The 20,171-nt window shown below is 37.8% G+C and overlaps 9 protein-coding genes and 1 non-coding gene across 10 annotated transcripts; 5 read left to right on the forward strand and 5 right to left on the reverse strand.

The window, feature by feature from the left end:
* The first annotated feature begins 875 nt into the window (after positions 1 to 875).
* BDF20DRAFT_t3 lies at positions 876 to 949 on the forward strand. The gene has a single exon. It is a non-coding gene; the product is annotated as a tRNA-Val (tRNA).
* A 4,445-nt stretch (positions 950 to 5,394) lies between these two features.
* Positions 5,395 to 7,918, forward strand: BDF20DRAFT_842990 (bacterial low temperature requirement A protein-domain-containing protein). The gene is made up of 10 exons (XM_053079537.1): positions 5,395 to 5,927; positions 6,015 to 6,043; positions 6,128 to 6,204; positions 6,281 to 6,738; positions 6,809 to 6,829; positions 6,915 to 6,964; positions 7,050 to 7,112; positions 7,195 to 7,230; positions 7,310 to 7,625; positions 7,698 to 7,918. Exons 1-10 carry the CDS (start codon positions 5,566 to 5,568, stop codon positions 7,786 to 7,788), a joined length of 1,503 nt encoding a protein of 500 aa, XP_052940406.1. The 5' UTR covers positions 5,395 to 5,565; the 3' UTR covers positions 7,789 to 7,918.
* Positions 7,919 to 9,605: 1,687 nt separating this feature from the next.
* BDF20DRAFT_843016 (malate dehydrogenase, NAD-dependent) lies at positions 9,606 to 10,992 on the forward strand. The gene is made up of 3 exons (XM_053079538.1): positions 9,606 to 9,808; positions 9,895 to 9,974; positions 10,077 to 10,992. The coding sequence occupies exons 1-3, from the start codon at positions 9,672 to 9,674 to the stop codon at positions 10,862 to 10,864; spliced, it is 1,005 nt and encodes a 334-aa protein (XP_052940407.1). The 5' UTR covers positions 9,606 to 9,671; the 3' UTR covers positions 10,865 to 10,992.
* BDF20DRAFT_843019 (uncharacterized protein) lies at positions 10,993 to 11,804 on the reverse strand. The gene has a single exon (XM_053079539.1). The coding sequence runs from the start codon at positions 11,575 to 11,577 to the stop codon at positions 11,107 to 11,109; it is 471 nt and encodes a 156-aa protein (XP_052940408.1). The 5' UTR covers positions 11,578 to 11,804; the 3' UTR covers positions 10,993 to 11,106.
* BDF20DRAFT_843022 (uncharacterized protein) lies at positions 11,677 to 13,384 on the reverse strand. Its single transcript, XM_053079540.1, has 3 exons — positions 13,057 to 13,384; positions 12,380 to 12,941; positions 11,677 to 12,290 (listed from the first exon to the last, which is right to left on the reverse strand). Exons 1-3 carry the CDS (start codon positions 13,101 to 13,103, stop codon positions 11,865 to 11,867), a joined length of 1,035 nt encoding a protein of 344 aa, XP_052940409.1. The 5' UTR covers positions 13,104 to 13,384; the 3' UTR covers positions 11,677 to 11,864.
* Positions 13,385 to 13,515: 131 nt separating this feature from the next.
* BDF20DRAFT_26765 (uncharacterized protein) lies at positions 13,516 to 14,844 on the reverse strand. Its single transcript, XM_053075041.1, has 3 exons — positions 14,240 to 14,844; positions 14,050 to 14,177; positions 13,516 to 13,931 (listed from the first exon to the last, which is right to left on the reverse strand). The coding sequence occupies exons 1-3, from the start codon at positions 14,648 to 14,650 to the stop codon at positions 13,745 to 13,747; spliced, it is 726 nt and encodes a 241-aa protein (XP_052940410.1). The 5' UTR covers positions 14,651 to 14,844; the 3' UTR covers positions 13,516 to 13,744.
* On the reverse strand, positions 14,669 to 16,043 carry BDF20DRAFT_908955 (SprT-like family-domain-containing protein; the record flags this gene model as incomplete). The annotated part of the gene is made up of 5 exons (XM_053083531.1): positions 14,669 to 14,888; positions 14,957 to 15,061; positions 15,126 to 15,204; positions 15,281 to 15,332; positions 15,417 to 16,043. The coding sequence occupies 5 exons, from the start codon at positions 16,041 to 16,043 to the stop codon at positions 14,669 to 14,671; spliced, it is 1,083 nt and encodes a 360-aa protein (XP_052940411.1).
* Positions 16,044 to 16,214: 171 nt separating this feature from the next.
* On the reverse strand, positions 16,215 to 16,787 carry BDF20DRAFT_812576 (transcription initiation factor TFIID 23-30kDa subunit-domain-containing protein; the record flags this gene model as incomplete). Its single annotated transcript, XM_053076801.1, has 4 exons — positions 16,215 to 16,304; positions 16,379 to 16,484; positions 16,546 to 16,610; positions 16,686 to 16,787. 4 exons carry the CDS (start codon positions 16,785 to 16,787, stop codon positions 16,215 to 16,217), a joined length of 363 nt encoding a protein of 120 aa, XP_052940412.1.
* Positions 16,788 to 17,207: 420 nt separating this feature from the next.
* BDF20DRAFT_908957 (uncharacterized protein) lies at positions 17,208 to 18,107 on the forward strand (the record flags this gene model as incomplete). Its single annotated transcript, XM_053083532.1, has 3 exons — positions 17,208 to 17,639; positions 17,702 to 17,902; positions 17,970 to 18,107. 3 exons carry the CDS (start codon positions 17,208 to 17,210, stop codon positions 18,105 to 18,107), a joined length of 771 nt encoding a protein of 256 aa, XP_052940413.1.
* Positions 18,108 to 18,900: 793 nt separating this feature from the next.
* BDF20DRAFT_806452 (Homeodomain-like protein) lies at positions 18,901 to 19,194 on the forward strand (the record flags this gene model as incomplete). Its single annotated transcript, XM_053076522.1, has 2 exons — positions 18,901 to 19,055; positions 19,146 to 19,194. Coding segments are annotated over 2 exons (204 nt in total), but the record flags the coding sequence as incomplete, so codon positions are not given.
* Positions 19,195 to 20,171: the final 977 nt, after the last annotated feature.

Below are 20,171 nucleotides of genomic sequence, written 5' to 3' on the forward strand. Positions count from 1 at the left end.
AGTTTAAACTACCTTTAACAGGACATTTCTATACGGGCATAACAAAATTGTTATGTATATAACTTAGGTTGGAACTCAAGAGTCCAGGTTCAACTTTATTAAGTATTGTTAATGTGGAGAAGGGCCCTGTTTATTCTTTCAATCAAAGTGACATTTAAATACAGTTAACTATTCTACATTTAATTCCCGCTTCACAACCTGATCTCTCCACTGAGCAATTATGAGTTCCAAGTCTCCAGCCTATCATATTCGTTTTTGAGTTCGAATTTCATCTTCCGAACCATCTTTTAACTAAACCATATCAAAATTAATACGTTTGCGGTGCTTTAGCGTGAAAAGTTGGTGTTAAAATAAGCAGTAAAAGTTATATACGTGAAATTGATATAATTTGAGAGCAAGTAAACAGAGTATGTTTCTATGGAAAAGTGAATATAAGAAATTTTACTGGTTTGTTCTTCTTATATTATGAATATACTAGCTATAAATGATTGATCGTGTAAAAATGTAGATCAATACTAAAAGAATTAATTAAAAAAAAAAATAATGAAAATTAAGTAATCAAATCAAAATCCTGAAATATAAAATAGAACTTGAAGTTAACAAATTCCAATAATCAAAATAGAATGTTTATAGTAAAATATGAATGCCTAAAAGAAGAGAGGGTTCCTAATATTACGTTATGAATAGAATTTATACAAAAATTAATATGTATATTGATGTATATAGTTATGTTAAGTAACATTTAAAGTCCGTATTAAATGTTTGTCTTCAATAGTATACGTGATTTTAAGCCGAACTGCTGGGTCACTCCGGGTCGAACTTATTGGTTCGGAAAGCGACTTCTTATAATTTTTATTGCCACGCACCAAAATATAGGTTCTGTGGCGTAGTTGGTTATCGCGTCGCCTTTACACGGCGAAGGTCTTCGGTTCGAACCCGGACAGAATCATTTTATTTGCTCCGATTTGGGTTTAGCCTGCCAGTCACGTTCGTATTCTTTTTGTGAAACGTTTCTAAGTTTTGAGTGAAGATATAATGACGAGCTCTCTATTCGCATAAATTCAATATTGGTCTCAGCAATACCTTCGAGAAAAACTACCGGGTCCATTCTCTATGCTGGGCATCCCACAAGTACCTTATATCTGCCCACCCGGTTTGTGCCATCCTCGTATTTTGAAAGTCTTTTGGTGTTGTATCCAACAGCATATTACTCTTGGATTATTACAGTACATAATACTGAGATAAGAGATTGCGGATCCTTATGAAGGTTAGAATAACCGTGAGTGATAGATTTGTTAGAACAATTCTTTTCTTTTGCGGAAGAATATTTCATCTGTATATCCGAGACAACATTGGATGAGTAATTGACTTCATTTAGAAATAAGATATTATAGTATTTGGATTTGGTTAAATCAGATAACTTAATTTAGCACATCAAACCACAATACATAAATCTAATCTACTTAAGCTATTATCTTCTAACTTGTTGATCCTTACTTTAACTCTTTACATTCTGACAGAATTCAATAAGACTGAAACGGAGACGTCGGCAGAATCCAGGAATAGTTTATCCTGTCCGTCTCGTTAGTTATAATGAATCTGCCGAAGTACGGGTCAAAGGAACCTTTAATCAGATCAACTCACTTACTTCCTCTCACCGATCCAATCGGTCAAGGCACCGCTATAGCATGATGAATCGTGCTGTAGCAATTGGGTATGTCTTTTCTTTTATCATCAGGTCATCTTGTACCTAAGAGTCTCGATAGAAAAGTTTTTTACAATATCTACAAATATAAATAGAAGTACTTTTTCCTACATGGTTTTTGTCTTCAATTCTTTATCAGAATATTCTATTCAATAAAAGAAGATAAATTGGTCTTCACTGATTTCCTTTTGTTTTCTTTTTTTTTTTTTTTTTACTTTATCTTATCGTATACAACAGTCGTAAAGAAGGGCATGTCAAGAAAGATTGCCCAACGTTACAGAAACTAGTATGCTTCCGTTGTGGAGGAAATTTGCACATTCAGCGTCGTGGCCGTGTCTTCAAAGTAGCGCCCCTTTAGCAAAACCTGCACAAAAAGAGACCTCATTTACTGAGGGTTTAGATGCCTATGAAACTCTTACGTCACAGCAGACATCTACAGATGAGATAAACTCGCAGTCAACCATGGCAAAGGATATTGCTGAGATAAGGGATATCAATAATACTGCTACACAGCCCGTCCATTTCTCTGAGGATCAGGACGCACAAATGCTTGAATACAGGGTAGATTCCCGTTTGAGGTCAACCCCAGTTATAGAAACAATTGCTCTTGATGCAGAGCAATCAACCAGGGCTGATATCCCGCGTTTAAGAACCCTTCACTCTAGATCCGCTCCTGTGCACGAACGTTCAACCATGGATGTCGACGCCCCGCTTGTTCTTCCCAGGAAGATTTGAAGCGTCCAACTATGTCTACCATTGCCAAAGATAAGTCTTCCGATAAATAGTGAGAAAGCTAATTCTCGCTCCTCCTTTGATACGATAGCCCGTAAGGGTCATGATTAAAAAGCATATCCGTATTGCATCCTTGAAAACGCTATCTTATTTTAATCATCATCTCTTTCTTTGGATGTTTTATGTTTACAGGAAGTTTCTGCTTTCTACGTACAAGATCATCTCACACAACAACAATACAGCTATTTTCAATCTTATATTTTCCCCAACTGCTCCGTATTATTCACTAAATATTCTGCTATTATATGCTTAAACAAAAACCTCACACTTCAGGATGCTACCGTTTCACTTGATGAACGGTTTATCAGTGCATCAGTATATAATCAAACTCTACAACAAGTAGAATGCTCTATTACCAACATTTATGGCCCTGCACAATCCGCCGATAGAGTGCCTATTCCAGAACAATTTACGTCCTCACCTTTCGCATCCCGCAGGGTCCCCTTTCATATCACTAGGAGATCTTAATGTATGTCTGTTGAAACTCGACGAAAGTTGACGACCATCGTTTTGTCTCGTGGAATCAATGGCTTTTAGAGCATTCCGACAATTGCTTCGGCCGGTCAACCTACGTTTCACCATGGCTCTCACATCTCCACCATAGACTACTTTTTTAGAGCGAAAATCATCAGCTTCGAATATCCAATTGTCAACAGATATATCTACCCGCTTCGTGGACAGACCACCAATTACTACAGATTGACCTGTTTCCAGAAAGGCATGATATTGACCCCGGATTTTGGCGCTTTGATAATTCTCTATTGCAGAATGATACTTTTGTAGCTTTTGTAATTGATGACGTTAACTTCTTTTTCGCCTCTGTTGAGTCGCTTGGTGATCAAACTGCTCAACAATCGTGGGAAAGTCTGAAACGTGCCTTGAAAGATACCAGTGAAAGGTTCACTCGTGGCTTTCAAAAGCATCGACGCAACCGCCTTCAAAAGCTACAGCAGGAGCTTCAGCAATTGCTGTCTGCCAGATCTTTTTCCAGATCCCCAAAATGACACACGCCAACAGTCTTAGATAAGGAGGTCAAGGACGAAATGAACAAAGTTTTACTTCGCTCCGCTACCAGGTGGCATGAGCAAGGAGAACGAAATACCAAGTATTTCTATAGGGTTATCAAATTACGTCAAATACAGCAGACTATTCATCACCTAAGATGCAGTGTCAGTAGTAAACTATTAGAAACTACGCCCAAGATTTAACAAGAGGCCCATCATTGCTATAGTTATTTATATGCCCCAAGGACATTGATTTAGCAGCAGTAGACACTCTTTTAGCTAATATACCAGATGATGTGATCTTAGAGGAACAGGTTTCACATGCTGATTTTACTACCGGTGAATTACTCGACGTAGTGAATCATACTCCTAACCAAAAGAGTCTGGCTTGGACGGTTTGCCTTTCGAAGTTTACAATCTTGGTGACCCTCATGGAGAATTATTATAAAAGTAGCGATCCTCGTGTTTCGAATACTGCGGCTGTCATGCTTGACCAAGAAAAGGCTTACGATCGTGTTCATCCACAATACTTCCGTCTGGTATTGTCTCACTTCGGTTTCCCTGCTCACTTGGTATCAGCGTTGTCTTCACTATTCTTCTCAGCAGCCATTTCAGTGTCAGTCAACGGCTTCTTAGGTATGTCTCTGATCCAGAACCGAGGTTACGTCAAGGCGATCCTTTATCACTCATACTGTTCAAACTGATATTTGAATTTTTTCTTCGAACTATACTAGCTTCTTCTTTACAAGGAGTCTCAACGTTTTCCCTCAAGATGCAATCTCCTCAATGGCCAACATCATTGATATGCACTCATCAACAATGAAGCTTGGTCTACAGAGAATGCATTTCAGAGACTTCAATCTTCAGTACCTTAAGGGTCACACTACAGAATGTCGGAAAACCTGCCCCCACAAGACGTAGCTTAAACACTTTGATGAGGATCGACCATAATGCGCCTCTTCTAGTCCTCCATCTCTCCTCTTATACTAGGTTCTATCACCTCTAATTTGCCTCTTCTGTAATATTGGTCCTTGTATACAATTACATTGTTACATAAGCTTTAACATGTATTCCAATATTTCGTGGCAAGACCTTTTTTTTTGTTAAATGCATGTGGATTTATTTCAGCAGAAAGACCTTTTACATTTAAAAGCTATCTAACTAGGCACGACACTATGTATAAATAACTGTTTATAATCTATCAAGTTTTGCTATGTATTTACACAGACTTATAATTCATCATTTTGACAGCAAAACCCTATTCAATTTTATTACACTATGATTTCAGCTAACTATACAAAACTAGCTGTCAGTTGGCATACTACAAATATAGGAATATTACAGTTTCTCAATAGGTCAATGTCATATATAATTATGAAATTGAAAACTGCATCAGTATGTTAAAAGGCATTCCAGAATAAAGTGATTAGTTCAATTGAAACTCTTTTTTCGGCTTCTTTTTTATTTTTCTGAGGCACTCTCTCCACAAAATTCACTCATCGTTCATCAACATGTCTATTTATTCATGATGAACAATTTGATTTTTTACAATTCTACCTTTGTCAGACACACTATTTATAGACTTAGCTATCTAAAACGTTATAGCACACAAAAAGCGATGTCTTTTATTTCATTTAAAACCTTGTATCCCGTAAACATATCACTTATCATATGTATCGTCGGCTGATTGTGCGACATTCTCCTATGCAGTGAATGCAAACTGTTGGAGCAAACAGTGCATTTGAAAACGAATTACTTGTGTATAATGGGCTTTCAGCAATTAATCTAGGCTATGGCGTTGTTTTTAGTGCACTTTATGGCAAGTTTTTAACTGGTCGAAGAAATGGTGATCTACCAGATGTGTGTAACTGTGTGCTTTAAATGTATAAGCCTTAATTTTTTTTGTTTGTTGCTAGTCAATATACAATCAGGAGAAAAGTACTACAACAGCAATATTGAACTATGAAAAGCCATAAGCAATTAGCAAATAACTTTAACTTTTCCTCATTTTATTTTTCTTATTCTTTATTTCTTTTCATACATTGATTTTTTTGACCTCTCCAAATGAATCATTCTTCACAACATTCTGTTAGAAGAGGACCAACACTTCGGGGCAGTGGAAGATATCGTCCTGCCATTAGTAGGAACAGTGTCCGTCGTCCATCAAAAGGATCACCTGACGATGAAGAACAAATTGGCTTAACGGAAATACAACCGGACGAAACTTGCAGTAGTATGTCTGAGAAGATTGAAACAGAACATAGCGAGGAAACCTTTACAGATATAATATCACATCCAGTGGAAGAATATCATGCTCATCAGAAGCGTGAAAAGAGTTTTCAATCAAGAGCACACCGCTGGTCAGTTCACCATTCGCTAACACAGCAGCAACAAGGGGAAAGAATACAGCGTCAATTATCAAAAAGGTAAAAAAAAAAGAGACTACAACAACCCCATTTAATATTGCTGATCACTGTCGTCCTCCCTAAAAATAACACTATGTTCTCACGTAGACAAAGTGAACAAATTCATTATTCAATCGGTAAGGAGAACGATGTTTAGAAAGTGAATTAGGTTAGAACCATATACTGATCTCGATTTTCACCATTATGTTTGATATCAATAGTTCTGCACTTTCGTCAGTTGCGGGGTAATCAAAGCTTTGTCTTGGACTATGATGCAGCCAATGACTTTTGTCAACGAGTAAGCATACAATCACTATTCTCTATCACCGAATTATGTGTAACAATACAGCGTTTTCTTTCAAAAACATCTTTAGCTTCATTTAAGTCTACAAGAGCGTATTCAATTCAATGGTGTTCATGATACAGATTCACTCACTGAATTCCTTTACAAAATCAAACGCGACTTTTCTATCAAAATCCATCATAAATCAGGAAAGTACGTGCATCATCAACACCATAATGATGGCAGCAACCATATTATAGAGATCAATGAAAATGTTTATATAGAGTTCAAGCCCAAATTCAATAGCCATCTGCATTTACCACTTCTAGAGGCCACACGTCGTCCGTTCTTTCAGCATCCTGAACCTGATTTAAGTGCAGATATTGGTCAAGAGAAAGCAGCTTCGTGGCTTGAGCTATTTTATGATTTATTTTACGTAGCCACATTGACTCAATTCACACACAGTCATCATATTAAAGATTGGGCGTCGTTGGGTGTGTATGCTCAGTGGTTCGTTATTACCTGGTGGGCTTGGTGTGCAAGCTCTTTGTAAGTTTAACAGTATGTACACAGAGGAAAATCCAAAGAATTTCTAAAACTTACAGTCGGGCGTTTTTAGGTATACAGCAAGATTTGACACGTAAGTCAAGAACAATTTACCATTCCTTCGATTTCAGTATGTCTGTTTCCTCATTTTCTATTTCTGCGGGCCTTACTCAAATCAGCGATGATGTTGTGCACCATATATACAAACTAATAGAAATGTGTGCAGTCAGTAAGTATCTTGAACGCAAAAAAAAAAAAAAAAAAAAAAAAAAAAATCAGAGTAACATAGAAGAAAATTTCTTACGCTGTTATAGTTGGCATGGCGGGTTCGTCTGAGTATTTCCAAAACTCTACAGGATACGTCTATGGTTATATAGGTAGGGAAATTGCAATAAGCCTAGTGGGATAATCAACAACTGATTTGAAGCTTGTGTTTTACTTTATTGTTATCTTATATAGCGTTGAAAGCAGTATTGGCTATTGAATATTTTGTTGGTAAGGTCATACCTAACAACTAGTTTTTGACGTTATACACGATAGTAGTAATGATGCGTTTTGTTTGATTACTGTATAGTCTTCATTGTCGCCATATTGGCCAAATCAAAGTCCCGGGTACCTTTAGCATTTTACATTGGTGCCAACCTGGTCTCTATTGCACTGTGGGCTTCTTCTTTGGTAATATTAGAGAAGGGAACTCACCGTATTCTCTGGTACCTTGGTATTTTGTCGGAAGTTTTGGTAAATGTGATCGTTCGGGATGACAAGACACTTTCATGGGCAGCTAGTCATTTGGCAGAAAGACTTGGGCTTCTCTCTTTGATCGTACTAGGAGAGAACTTGATGGGTTTAGTGTCGCTAGTAGCAATGTCAGGCAACTACTTAATTATAGTGTAAAGTAATATAGTTTAGGAAATACCATTAAAATTGTGTGATACTAACCATTTCTTTGCTCACTCATATAGTGTACCCAACTTTATGGCCGTTTTCATTATTTTCGGATTCTTTTTTATGTACTTTGAAGATTTCAACAAGGAGGTACAGCAACACGAGTGATAGAGTTCAGGTGGTTATTGTCCAAATGTTGACTCTCTTTATAATAGGTATTTCTACACAACAAATATCATCAAATTTGGGTTTATCTGCATTTCCCTCTGCATTTATGTCAGGTAGCTTTTGGTATTTCACTTATTGATATGTAAGTTTATGGAATGTATTACATACAATACAGGCACCAGTTTATGATTAGGAGACCTCTATAGTCTGCATTCTATTCGTTACTTATTCCAGTACGTTTCCTTTCAATGCTAGCTTGAAGATATATCGGGCACAGTTATTAAGAGACCACAAATTACCTGATGAAGCCGAGGGAAGTACGGCAAATGCTAAAGGCACGAGTGCTCACGGTGCAACTTCAACAGCTGAACATTCTCCTCCGTCAGAAAGCACTGCATCTTCATCCGAAAGAAGTGGCACTACAAGTTCCAGCGCAAACAATGATCAAAATGCATCCCCTTCTATTGATACAGACACAGCACACCAGAAGGCTAAACGAGCCATAGCGATGATTTCTGATAACGAACTACAACAGTATAGTCCGATGAAGAATTGGACTGTTGTCATGGATAACTACGATATGAACGTGTCACCACATAAACAAGCTTCTCTTACAAGAGAGAGTCAGATATGGGGTGTTTTCCATTACGTATCATCAGCTTTTGTCAGCATTTTATCATTTGTTTATACGTCTTCTGACTTATTGAACTCTACGACACCTTCTTCTACGTACTCTATTCCTGCCAATACACACGTTTACAGTCATTCTTCTTCGCTGATAAAACGCTCTGCTGAGACAGCAGAAGAATCATTTACAGATAGCATGACATTGTACGAAAATGTATTTGTGTACAAAACATTCCTCATCTTTGCTGGATTGATATTAGTCATCAACTCGTTCATTAAAGCGTTGAACACTCGGTTAAGCGGTAAGTAATATGATTAGAGTTTAGGGTGGCGGAGAGTTCTTGCTATAGCTGATAAAATTACATTCCTTCAGATCTTTACGGCAAAATCATTATCTTTTCAAGAATTTTGAACGCTATTATTTTATGGTCAATGTGTGCTCTTCCTTTTGCTAAATTGGATGCAATAGTTTTATTGTGTACAATGGTTGGCTCCCTCGTATTTCAAGCTCTGATTGATCTTCTGGATTAATTTGCGTTCCTTTGCAATTGTACCCATCTGTTTATGTTCTGCTTTGCACGCATGTTCGCACATATAAATATAAAAGATACCATTTCGATTGATAAGTTGTCTCACTTTTTACACTCTTTCATACACTTTTATAAAGCTAAAGTTCTTAAAATTTCATGTCTCTCTAATGCAATGTGAGTATCTAAAGACCGTATTCACTTTTATATTACAGACTGATCTTACAATAACTGCACGATTGTACTTGTTTATCGCATTCTGTATCATTGACGTATCTTTTCATATCCTCTTCTGTGGAATATTTGTACTCCTAGATTGAGTTTAGGGTTTTTGTACAATGGTGAGACATGACCTCAAATTGTCGATCCATCAAAAATTAAAAAAAAAAAAAGTTGGACTATGTCTGTGAAGCATTTCTCGTCAGTACTTTATGGGTATTTCCTTGTTCAAAATCATGCAAAAAGATGCCTTTCTCTGCGGATCGAAAGAAAGAAAAAGATTCTGTTTCCTTCGTATTAGCATTAATAAAACGAATTTGACACGTTTTGAGATGTGTTGATTGGTTCGAACGACCATCGTGGTTTTGATGGCTGCCCTTGAGGACTTTAAACAGCGACCAAAAATTGAATCGCTGTGTATAAAATGAAAAATTTCTTTTTCTGGTGGTTTTTATCTGAAGGCAAAAGTCCATCACCTCTTTTTTTCTTTTATTTCAATTGTCGCTAACTATGGTCAAAGTTACAGTCTGTGGTGCCTCTGGAGGCATTGGCCAACCCCTTTCACTCCTATTAAAACAGTCTAATCTCATTTCACAACTCGCGCTCTATGATATTGTGAATACTCATGGCGTAGCAGCTGATTTAAGGTAATTTACTTGTCTTTCGTAGGAAAGAACTTGTGGTTTTTGACAAGCTTTTTATGCTCAAAGTATCTATTTTTTTCATTTATCAGTCATATCGATACCCACAGTAAAGTTACTGGTCATGTCGGACCAAAAGAGTTAGAAGAAGCTATCAAGGGTGCAGATGTGGGTAAGGCGCAAACATCATTTATTCAGTACCATGAGTTGGTCTAGACACATCATGAGGAAGGACACGTTTTCTGACCCGTTTTTTTCCCCCTCCTTTGCCCAGTGGTTATTCCTGCCGGTATACCTCGCAAGCCTGGCATGTCAAGAGATGATCTTTTCAAGATCAATGCTAACATTGTGCGTGAACTCGCGGTCGCAGCTGCCAACTATGCTCCACACGCCTTGATGTGTATCATTTCGAATCCTGTCAACTCCATGGTTCCTGTTGTCTCTGAAGTCTTTAAAAAATACAATGTCTATGATCCGCGACGCATTTTTGGTGTTACCACACTTGATCTCGTCCGTTCTTCCACGTTTTTAGCTGAACTTTTCAATAAGGATCCTCGCCAAGTGAATGTGCCTGTCATCGGCGGCCATAGTGGTGTTACTATTATTCCACTTTTATCACAAGCGACGAATGTGTCCTTTGGCGATCTAAGCGAAGAACAAGTGCAACAATTAACCAAACGTATTCAATTTGCTGGTGACGAAGTAGTCAAGGCTAAAAATGGTAGCGGCAGTGCCACGTTATCGATGGCTTATGCAGGTGCACGTTTCACATTGAATGTGATAGAAGCGGTCTTTGGCGGTGTGTCACGTACAGAATGTGCCTATGTGAACTTACAGGCGGATCCCAATGGAGGTGCTCAAAACGTTTGGCGAATTGCAGGCGATAAAGAGATAGACTATTTCTCAGTGCCGGTTGAGTTTGGCAAGAACGGCATACAGCGCATTTTACCGATTGGCAAAATCTCGAAATATGAATATAAGTTGTTGAAAGAGGCTGTTGCTGAATTAAAGAGCAATATTGTTAAAGGTACCAGCTTCATCACGGATGATTCAAAGCTTTAGATAGACTGGATAGTAGATTTGTAAGATATAGAAATCGCTAGGCATTTAAGAGATAAAAGAATCTATTCCTTCTTGTACATAATATCCATTGCCCATCACTAGTAAAACAGTATTAAAACCATGCATATCACATGAAAAGCGTTTGCATCAATGGAGGTTTTTTGAATTTCTTTTATATTACTGACGAAAAGAGAAAAAAAAAATAGAAAATGAGATTATTTGAAGAAAAAAAATTTTTTTTTCTAACTTCGCTTCAATAGAGTTAGAACAGCAGCAGCTTCTTCAACAGCATTTAAAGCAGGGAAATCGGTGATATCAATCATACTTGGGCCATTATCACTGTTGTGCAGTAAAGATGACATATCGGTTGTATGCCTTCTTTGATGAAAATTAGAAAATGGCGAGGAGGGTAAGAACTGAGGAGGCGAAGAAATGGACGGTAGCGAAGAGGAATCATCGTTCAGTTTTTTCTTATGACTGATGGTAGTTCCAGTCGTTGTAACAGCAGTGGCAGATTTTCTCCTTTTATTGGCATTGTTGGGTGTTGTCGCTGTCGCGCTGGCCGTGTTATTTCTCTTCTTTTTTTTTGCAGGATGAGGATGCATTGTGCCCGTTCGATAATCAGCGGTATCACATAAAATCTTACCATGTTTCCATTTTACACCACATGCATTACAGAGCGTACCAGCGCCCTGAGGGCCGCGTCTCCACATAGGGGTCGTTTTAGAACCACAGTATAAGCATTGTTTCACAAAACCATTGGACGAAGAAGAAGGATTGCTATTGGTATTATGTTGCGCATGGGTATTGTTGGAATGTTGGTTATTGCTCTGATGCTGATATGCAGTACTGCTTCGTTTTGTATATTGCTGTTGCTGCTGCTGCTGTTGCTGCTGCTGTTGCTGATCTGCCCTTGCAGACACAGTAGTGGCATGCTCCACTTTATGTTCCAGACAATGAATAAGTCAGCAGGTATATTAAGGATTACAATGACTTACATTCAAACAGCTTCACTCTTACCATAATCATCATCGCCTGCAATTTCCCCATCTTCATCAATATCAACATCGTCCTCCAACTCCTCCTCCTCCTCCTCCTCCTCACTCCCTGTCCACCCATTCATGCCATGATTGTTGATCCTTTGTGTAATGATACTCTCAAACTTCAAATCTTCTTCATCCAGCTCAAATCGTTGTGCTGACACTTGCTGCTTATGTAATTTCATCAAGGCCATCATCTTTTCGTATGTATTCTCAAACTCCGAGATCGTCTGTTTTAAAGCTACGTAAAGTGTATTGGACATACCCGACAGCCTTATTGATATAGGAGGTATAGATGATGTGACAGAATCAACAGTTGTTGTACTACAAGTGGCTGCTATTCGTTTTTCTTTCAAATGATCAGGTAGATGAAAGGATATATATGCCTAAGAACGAGAGTCGTCCGGTGGAAGGAAAGTGTTCGTTAGGCGTCTCGATGTATACCAAGCATTATCTTTTTGTTTCGATTACAAACCTCAAAAGGGGGCATATCATTCACAGTATCCAAAATAGCTTCTTTAGGAAATAAGTAATATCTATTTTGATTAGGATCGATATGTGTTGTCATATCTTCAGACAACAAAGTAGAGAATATCACTTGATAATGGATAACTTTCCGACGTCTACGCTTTTTGGGCGGTAATGCAGAGATATTGTCTTCGCCTCCGCTCCCACCGCCACTGGAGCTGCCATTACTACTATGGCTACTTGTGCTACTACTTCGACGAAACGAATGCAAATCCAGATTCGTTGTTGTTGTCGTTGAGTTGTTTCCATGCGATGAGGATGGCTGTTGATCGTTCGATGTCGATGGGTGAAGCAGCTGATGATCTGATATAAAATCAGATATTTCAGATTGTACAATTTCATAAACCATCACTTGACTCGAATGAGATCCGCAATACATCCAAGCATTACCCAAATAGCGGGATTGTAAACGAATGGCATTCCCTGTACTAGGATCTGTGACATCTTCTTTGCCTAGTTCAGCAGGCACTTTATAACTCGCAAATATGTCATCGAACCAAGTATGACTACTATATTAGCAACACCCACCAAAATATATTGCAGAATGCAGAATAAAGAGATGGTACTATTTAACATCAAAGTGACAACATGCAATAGATTGTAGATGACCACTCTCATCAATACCTCGGAGTAGTTTCATAATTGGATCTTGATCTGGATGAAATCGTCATGTTGAGCTTGTTGGTCCCTTAAATTGTTTTAGACGAGAAAAAAAAAAAGATGGGGGGAAGGGCAAATCTAGGTTGAAGTAGGATGTATGAGCTTTGAGCAAAAGGAAGTTCTTTCCCCCTTTACAACGACTATAGCTGAAGTTTTATATCTAGGTCTTTACGTCAATATGGTTTCTGCTACGTTTGTTTTATTCCTTGGCAATGAAGTGGGAAGAAGACGATCTTGGCGATAAAAAAAAAAAGAAAAAAAATAAGGCCGATTTGAAAATATGACCTAAGCAGGACAGAGAGACAGAGAATTTAGAATGAGACCTTGCCAAAATCAGAATCTTCTTTTCCCGGTCATTCATATATCCGGAGACGACTAGAAAGTTAGTAAAAAAGGGCAGTAGGAGAACTGTGAAGATCAAAAAAAGAAAACTTTATTGAATTACAGCCCCCATTACAGGAAGCCTAATCACAAGTGCCTGTTATGCTTATGGAGGGAAACGTATGCACTGTAAAGTTGCTGCACACACATTTCTATTTGACTTTTTTATTATGATGATTTTATGACCCTCTACTGCACATATAACTTTTTCTTGATATCTTTCACTTCTTCAGTTATGGCTAGTATGGTATTTTTACAAAAATTGTTTTATTTACATAATTTTATCTAAATCGATATCGTAGGATATATTACAACCACAGCTATGCTTTGCGTTTGGATTCTCCACAACCTGAAACGTAGAACCAATCAATTCTTGCACGTAATCTACAGTAGAGCCCTTTAAGAATTGTAAAGAGATGTTATCGACAATAACTTTAACACCATCTTTTTCAAAAATACTATGATGAGTTTTAAAACAAAAAAAAAAAAAAAAAAAAAGAATGAATTAATCAGCCAGAACTTACAGACCAGCCTGGGGTTTGGGCTAACAAACAAACCAAAAAAAGAAAAACTTACTTATCGTCTTCTTCTATTGCCTTGGTCAATTCCATTTTATTTTGATAACCATGACATCCTCCTGAATCTACTAAAACTCGCAGCATTTGATCTGTATCATTCTCTCTTTGTTGTATAAGTTTGAGTTGCTAAAAGAAAAATAGTTAGATCGTTTTTTGTTCACCTCCATTGTTTGGAAATGTCAACATACGTTAATCGCTCTCTCCGTAAGAGCTATACCGTTTTCTTTCGACGCCGTTTTCACTGAGACTGATGGAGGTATTGTCACAAACATTCGTAAAGAGAATAATGAAGGTATAAAAGGGTTGGTTTTCGATTTTAGAAAAGAGCGTCGCAGTGGCAATTTCTGATGTTGCTGCTGCGGTAGGAGGGACGTTGTCGGTTTATTTGATATTAAAGATTTAAACATTATGTCAAGGTAGGAATAAATAAGTAATAGCGAAGGAAAGAGGAAATATGAGAAAATCAAGCAAAGAAATTTGAGAAGAGTAAGAGAGTAAGTATCATTAAGAAATAAGGCGAGCAGAAATAAAAAATATAAGGGGAATAATCGTGCGAGTGAAAGCGGCAAAAATAAAGCGGTGAGTGAAAAAGTTACCATTCCATCTTTGCTGCGAATCTAAGATTTCTGCTTTTTGTTAAAGCTACTATCACTGCTGGTATTTTTGGCATTATCATTGTCATCCACATCATCGAGTACAATATAGTCTGTTATTTTAGTACTTTGCTGTTTCCTCTTCTTACTTTTGGTTGATGATTCAGGCTCACTGATTTTAATAAATGTGCCTCCACAATCTAATTGATGCTGTGCAAACCAAGGGTCAGCCTTTTGAGGCGGTCTAATTTTTCATTTACACATTTAGTTCAAAATACTTCACCATCTAAGTACATTGCGAATGGAACATACCTATTCATAGATCTTTTAACAATACCAAAGTAGGGTGGCCTGTCCTGACAAATACCGTTACATCGCCAAACATGTTTTTGATAATGCTCCACCTCATCATGGAAGCTATGGGAAAAGAGTTGAAAGTGAGTGAAGCGTAAAATTTTGCAGTTCAGAACAGGGCGCTTACTTGTGATAAACGGTAATTTTGACATTGCCTATTTTATTAATTCGATCTGCTTCAGTTAGAAAGGGAAGACCGTGGCCATCTATTTTGGAGATATTAGTCAAGTGCTGCTTTTTTTTTTTTTAACTTTTGCAGGAGGATGGTTGGAAATAGCGTACCTCTGTCCGTATTTCTACTAGTGACAAACAGTAGAGCATGAATCATTTCATGCTATATCCCATGATAATGCAAAAAAAAAAAAAAAAAGATTAAGTTCCTAGTTTTAATCATATAACCAAACATGGCATAACCTACCAATAATGTCTCTACCAGTTCTTTTTTTGATCGAAATTTTAATAAAGGCTCAGAGAGTGTAATAATACAATGCCCGCCATTACGAAAGGCGCAGGTGCCTGCACAAAGTGTCATCCTCTTTGACCATTTCACCTCTACCATGTCTAGCTGATGGTCGAAATAAATTTGATTGAACAACTTAAACATCTCATGAAGGTCAGTGTAGGTTTCATTGATGATAATCTGCGTCAACATTCTCTTTTCGTCATCCGTTATTGCTCGAGACGTCAATTCAAGGATCCCGTTTGTGACAGACTTTGGTTGTTGTTGGTTCTTTACTTGTTCATTCAATAAATGGTTCCATTGCAAATTATTTCCAAGCAAATTGCCTTCATCGCCTACTGTTACTAAACGTTGAGCCATCGCAGCCTCTTCCGCAGCTACAAGTTCTTTGGCGAGCAACTCGTCCGTCAACAACCTGTTGTTGTTGTTATCCATCTGTTGGTGCTCAGACTCCTCTGAGAGTTGCTGTGCTATCGCTGCGTCATTTTCTTCCTGTAACTTTCTGAGCCTTTCTTCTTCTTTGAGTTCCTCTTCAAATAATTTCCTTGCCAAAGCCTCGTCTGCAGCTAATTGATCGATGGACATGACGTTGGAAACAGATGACCTCTCGTTGAAAGGAGGGGAAAAGTAACAGAAAAGGATTGACTGATAGAATAGAAACAATACAAATAAATAGATTTATTTTCTCTGACTGTACCAAAGAAAAAAAAAAAAAAATGATAATCAACTTTTGCTCCTATTGGGTTTGAGTGGTATTTAAGAGTAGTAGTCGGGTTTTTTGATGTTGATGCCATATTCAGATAATGCAGCACTCAGATCTTCCATGGTCAATACAGCCTTTTTATCCTATTCACATTAAGATCGACTATGTGTATAAGCAAATCGATCCTCATATACTCAATACTACTTACGGAATTTACCTTATCTGATTTTCTACTTCCTGACTGCCTCACCTTACAATATTGAAATGCATCTGTAGCCATATTAGCAATGAATCTTTGAGTTGCCAAAGCGAGTAGGCGTTTGCTGTAAATAGATTACTTTAGCATTGCTTCTGATCTGTTTTAAAGTAAATGTATTTACTTACACCCGAACTTCATCACAGTAAAAACCTGATTTATTCAAATAATACTCTGTCACAGCATCAGGTATCTAACACAGTATAGAGAAATAATGACAATTAAACATCAACTGCTAGTCCAGATATCTGGTTTTTCTGACGTTTACAATAGGTGTATAATTATCCATAAGGGCTAAAAATTCTGAAATAGTGCGTTCATCTTTCCCTGAGCTGTCTACATCGTTGATTCGTGGTGGCACTTCAAGCATCGGTGTATCACTGACTGACTCGTTCGGATTGCTTATTGACGATGCTGCTATATGTGTGGAGGGTACGCGCAATGAGGTGCTTTTGTTCGAACCATTCACAGTATTTTCTTGTGACGAAGTACTCATGGGACTCACAGTCGTAAGAAAGGAAACTCTGCAAAAATAAGAACCCGCAAAAAAAAAGAACAGAAATATTCCCTGTTTTGGGAACGGATCTGCTTATGTAATATGCGTGAAGGGGGGAAAGGGCAGCCTTTTTTTTTTTCTTTAATTTTACTTTTTTTGTCGAAACAGAAAGGAATGTCAAAGTTGCCAATGTGGCATGCAACATATAATTACGAGGATATATTTTGTTACAGTCAACATAAAAGCTCTGTCAGCAAAAACAATAGTAAAGGTAATTATCGTTCAAAGTGCGGAATGGATGTTGAAGGTCCATCAATCAAACAGGATTCTTTTATAGCAACAACACCTGATCAGCAAATTCGTATAACGATGCAGCCATTCTCAAAGACTGACCCTGTCAGCAGAAAAAAGAGGCAAACAGGAGCAATGTATCTTGTTACTTGTTATGATTGTCGGATTTTCAGCCGTATTCAAGGCTATTTATCGAGTAAAGATTTGTTGGAACCTGTCAAAGTCATGTTACTGGGTAGACTTCCACCTATTACGGCCCAAACTGTCAAAATTAGCATACGTTTAGCTCAAACGCTGCTATTCCCACTGACAATGTGCTGGCACAAACGTATCTGGAATTTGACTTTGCGAGAGCATTTGATCGTCTATACCAGCACTTATTTCTCCGTCCTGGGAGGAGCGTATTGCTCGTTGGGCAAACAAAATACGAATTATGTAAATATAAATATTTTTAAAAAGCTCATATTGCTTGTGCTAGAGCTGACATATTACTACAGGCTTATAAAGCAGGTGCATTGGCTATACAACAAATTAGGTTAGCCAGAAAGCTGAAGCATCCGATACTTGAATATAAATGCTGGCTCTATTTTGCGGAGGATTTGATTCAATTAGGACAGATCGAGAAAGCCGAGAAGATCATCCAAGAAAAACAAAGCGCGTTAAAAGTAGATAAGCAGCTTGCTGACATTACAAATACGGTAAGCTTCAGCTTTTACTCTTTTGAACTATGCACGGGGGACTGAATGATTATTCATTTTATTGCAGTTAAACGGCATGCTGGCATCTGTTAAAACAAAACTAGAGTCGCGGAAGAAAAATTGCAAAAAGAGCAAGTACCTACGAGCATGCAAAATGAGCCTCTTTAAAAAAGAGAACGGCAATTCAGGCGTTGAGGTCAATTAACCAGCGGCCTATCAGTAGATGAGGTGTCGGCGATTGTGGAGACGGGATTGTATGATTCATTAGTGTGCCATTAGTCGATACACTATTACGTCTTGCAACCTGTACTGTCATTGGTACATATTGATGTTTCTAAGCAAACGGGTTTTTTGTAATCTGCAGCTAGGAGAGTTGTCTCGTTTTTCTGCATTGCTATTTGAACGTATATTGTCGATAGAGCCAGATGACGAATAGTGTTATTCTCTTAGGCAGTATTGCTGTCAATTAGCCTATATACTTTCTTATTTTATTTTATAATTTTTTCTTTCTTTTTGGCCTACTGCTGGGGCTTTATTAGGCTTTCTATTGTGGAAGGTTGAAGCCTGTATATGCAATGGCATTATACCATACGTCTTAAAACTGTGAAATAATTTGCTTTACTGCTTGGATATTGTAGAACCATACCTGTAGAGTTAAAGCAAAAACAGTTACTGTAAATGCAGCGTATGATTCCCAATTTATTTTGAGCCATTTGTAATATATCACTTTTTTTCCACTGTTCTGGATCCACAAAAAAAAGAGCAGATGGTACCGCTGTGATAGTGACAACAATTCCTTTTTTCTAAAGATATCTTTTCACTTTTGTTCACTCTTTGGTTGGTTTTACTTTTTTATCAATCTTTAACGTATCAAGACATAGTCGCTTGCACATTATCCCATCATGTTGAAAGTCGAGGATACGGAGGACAACAAAGCTGTCTACAATCAGAAGGCTGCAACTGCTGCAACTGAAGGTGTTCCTTCGGTCGACCCAGAGTCTCTCAGCACAACAGCTAAAAGAAGAATGCGTACCTCACGGGAAGAGATGGCTATTCTTGAAAGTTATTACAAGAACAATCCCAACCCGAGTCAACAAGAAAAGCAGCACATTTCTCAGGTTGTTCAAATGGCTGAAAAAAGCGTACACTTTTGGTAAGCAATGACAGTTCTTTTGTTGGTAGTTAGCAACTACACAGCATTGTAGTCGCTAACTTAATCATCATTTTTTGGGGCCTCGTACAGGTTCCAAAATAGAAGAGCTAAAGACAACAAAAGAAAAAGAATTCTGGAAGGAAATAGAATCAACAAAAATGCTGCTTTTCACAAAGGAAAACGTACTGGCAACCGTACTCAACAAAAGACGGCAAACAAAAATACTAATACTAGAGCCGAGGCTTTAAATGACACTAGTTATGTTGCGACCAGTTTTGCTTCTGATCCTCTTCTTGCTTGTACCTCTAACCCAACTTCGCTCGTAGCTAAGAATGCGAACTACTACCCTAGTTCGTTCGCAACTACTCATCCTATTTTCGATTCATACCACCAACAGCAGCAGCAAAGGACAGACAGTCGCTACAACCTACCTCCTATTTCCTCTATCGTCACTCCACAGCATTACAACGGTATCAATAATGATGCGACTGGAAGCCTTTTCCCTGCTATTTCATTCTACTTCCATCATCCAGATTTTGGAATTGAAAATTGTATGACGCAGTGGTTCCAGCACCATCAATATCATGAAAGCAGTGCTGCCATGTCTGATCCAACTACTAGCACTGTTAAAGAATGGCATCAACACCAACAACAACAGCAGCAACAACACTAAAGCCATTTTCCCCCGCATTGGCACGTGGTACGCTATGATTGCACACTTTAAAAGAATTTGCCCGCGCAAAGTGCTCACTATGTACATAACTCAATCATTTTTAATACTCACATAATAAAGTATTTGGCTGATTTATCATAAAAGCATATAGCCCTAATCGTCACCGGAAAGCCAGATCAAAAGCAGCTTTTGTTTTCAAAAAGTTCATCATTTTATGATTGCTCTTATGGCATATAGAAGCTGAGCCGTCAGATCAAAGTTAATATAAGAAAGAGCGAAATCAACTATAACTGACGATACAATAGAATGAGCGGCAAAAACAGATCAATACCTTTTAACAAAAACTGGCGCTTTTTTCGTCAGTTCTTCTGTTTTTATTAAACAAAAACAAAAAATGAGGCATTTTTCAGATGAAAATCCTATGGTTTTTTGGTTTTTTTTTT

The sequence above is a fragment of the Mycotypha africana genome (assembly GCF_025528875.1).
Source record: "Mycotypha africana strain NRRL 2978 chromosome Unknown BDF20scaffold_1, whole genome shotgun sequence".
NCBI classification, from domain to species: domain Eukaryota; kingdom Fungi; phylum Mucoromycota; class Mucoromycetes; order Mucorales; family Mycotyphaceae; genus Mycotypha; species Mycotypha africana.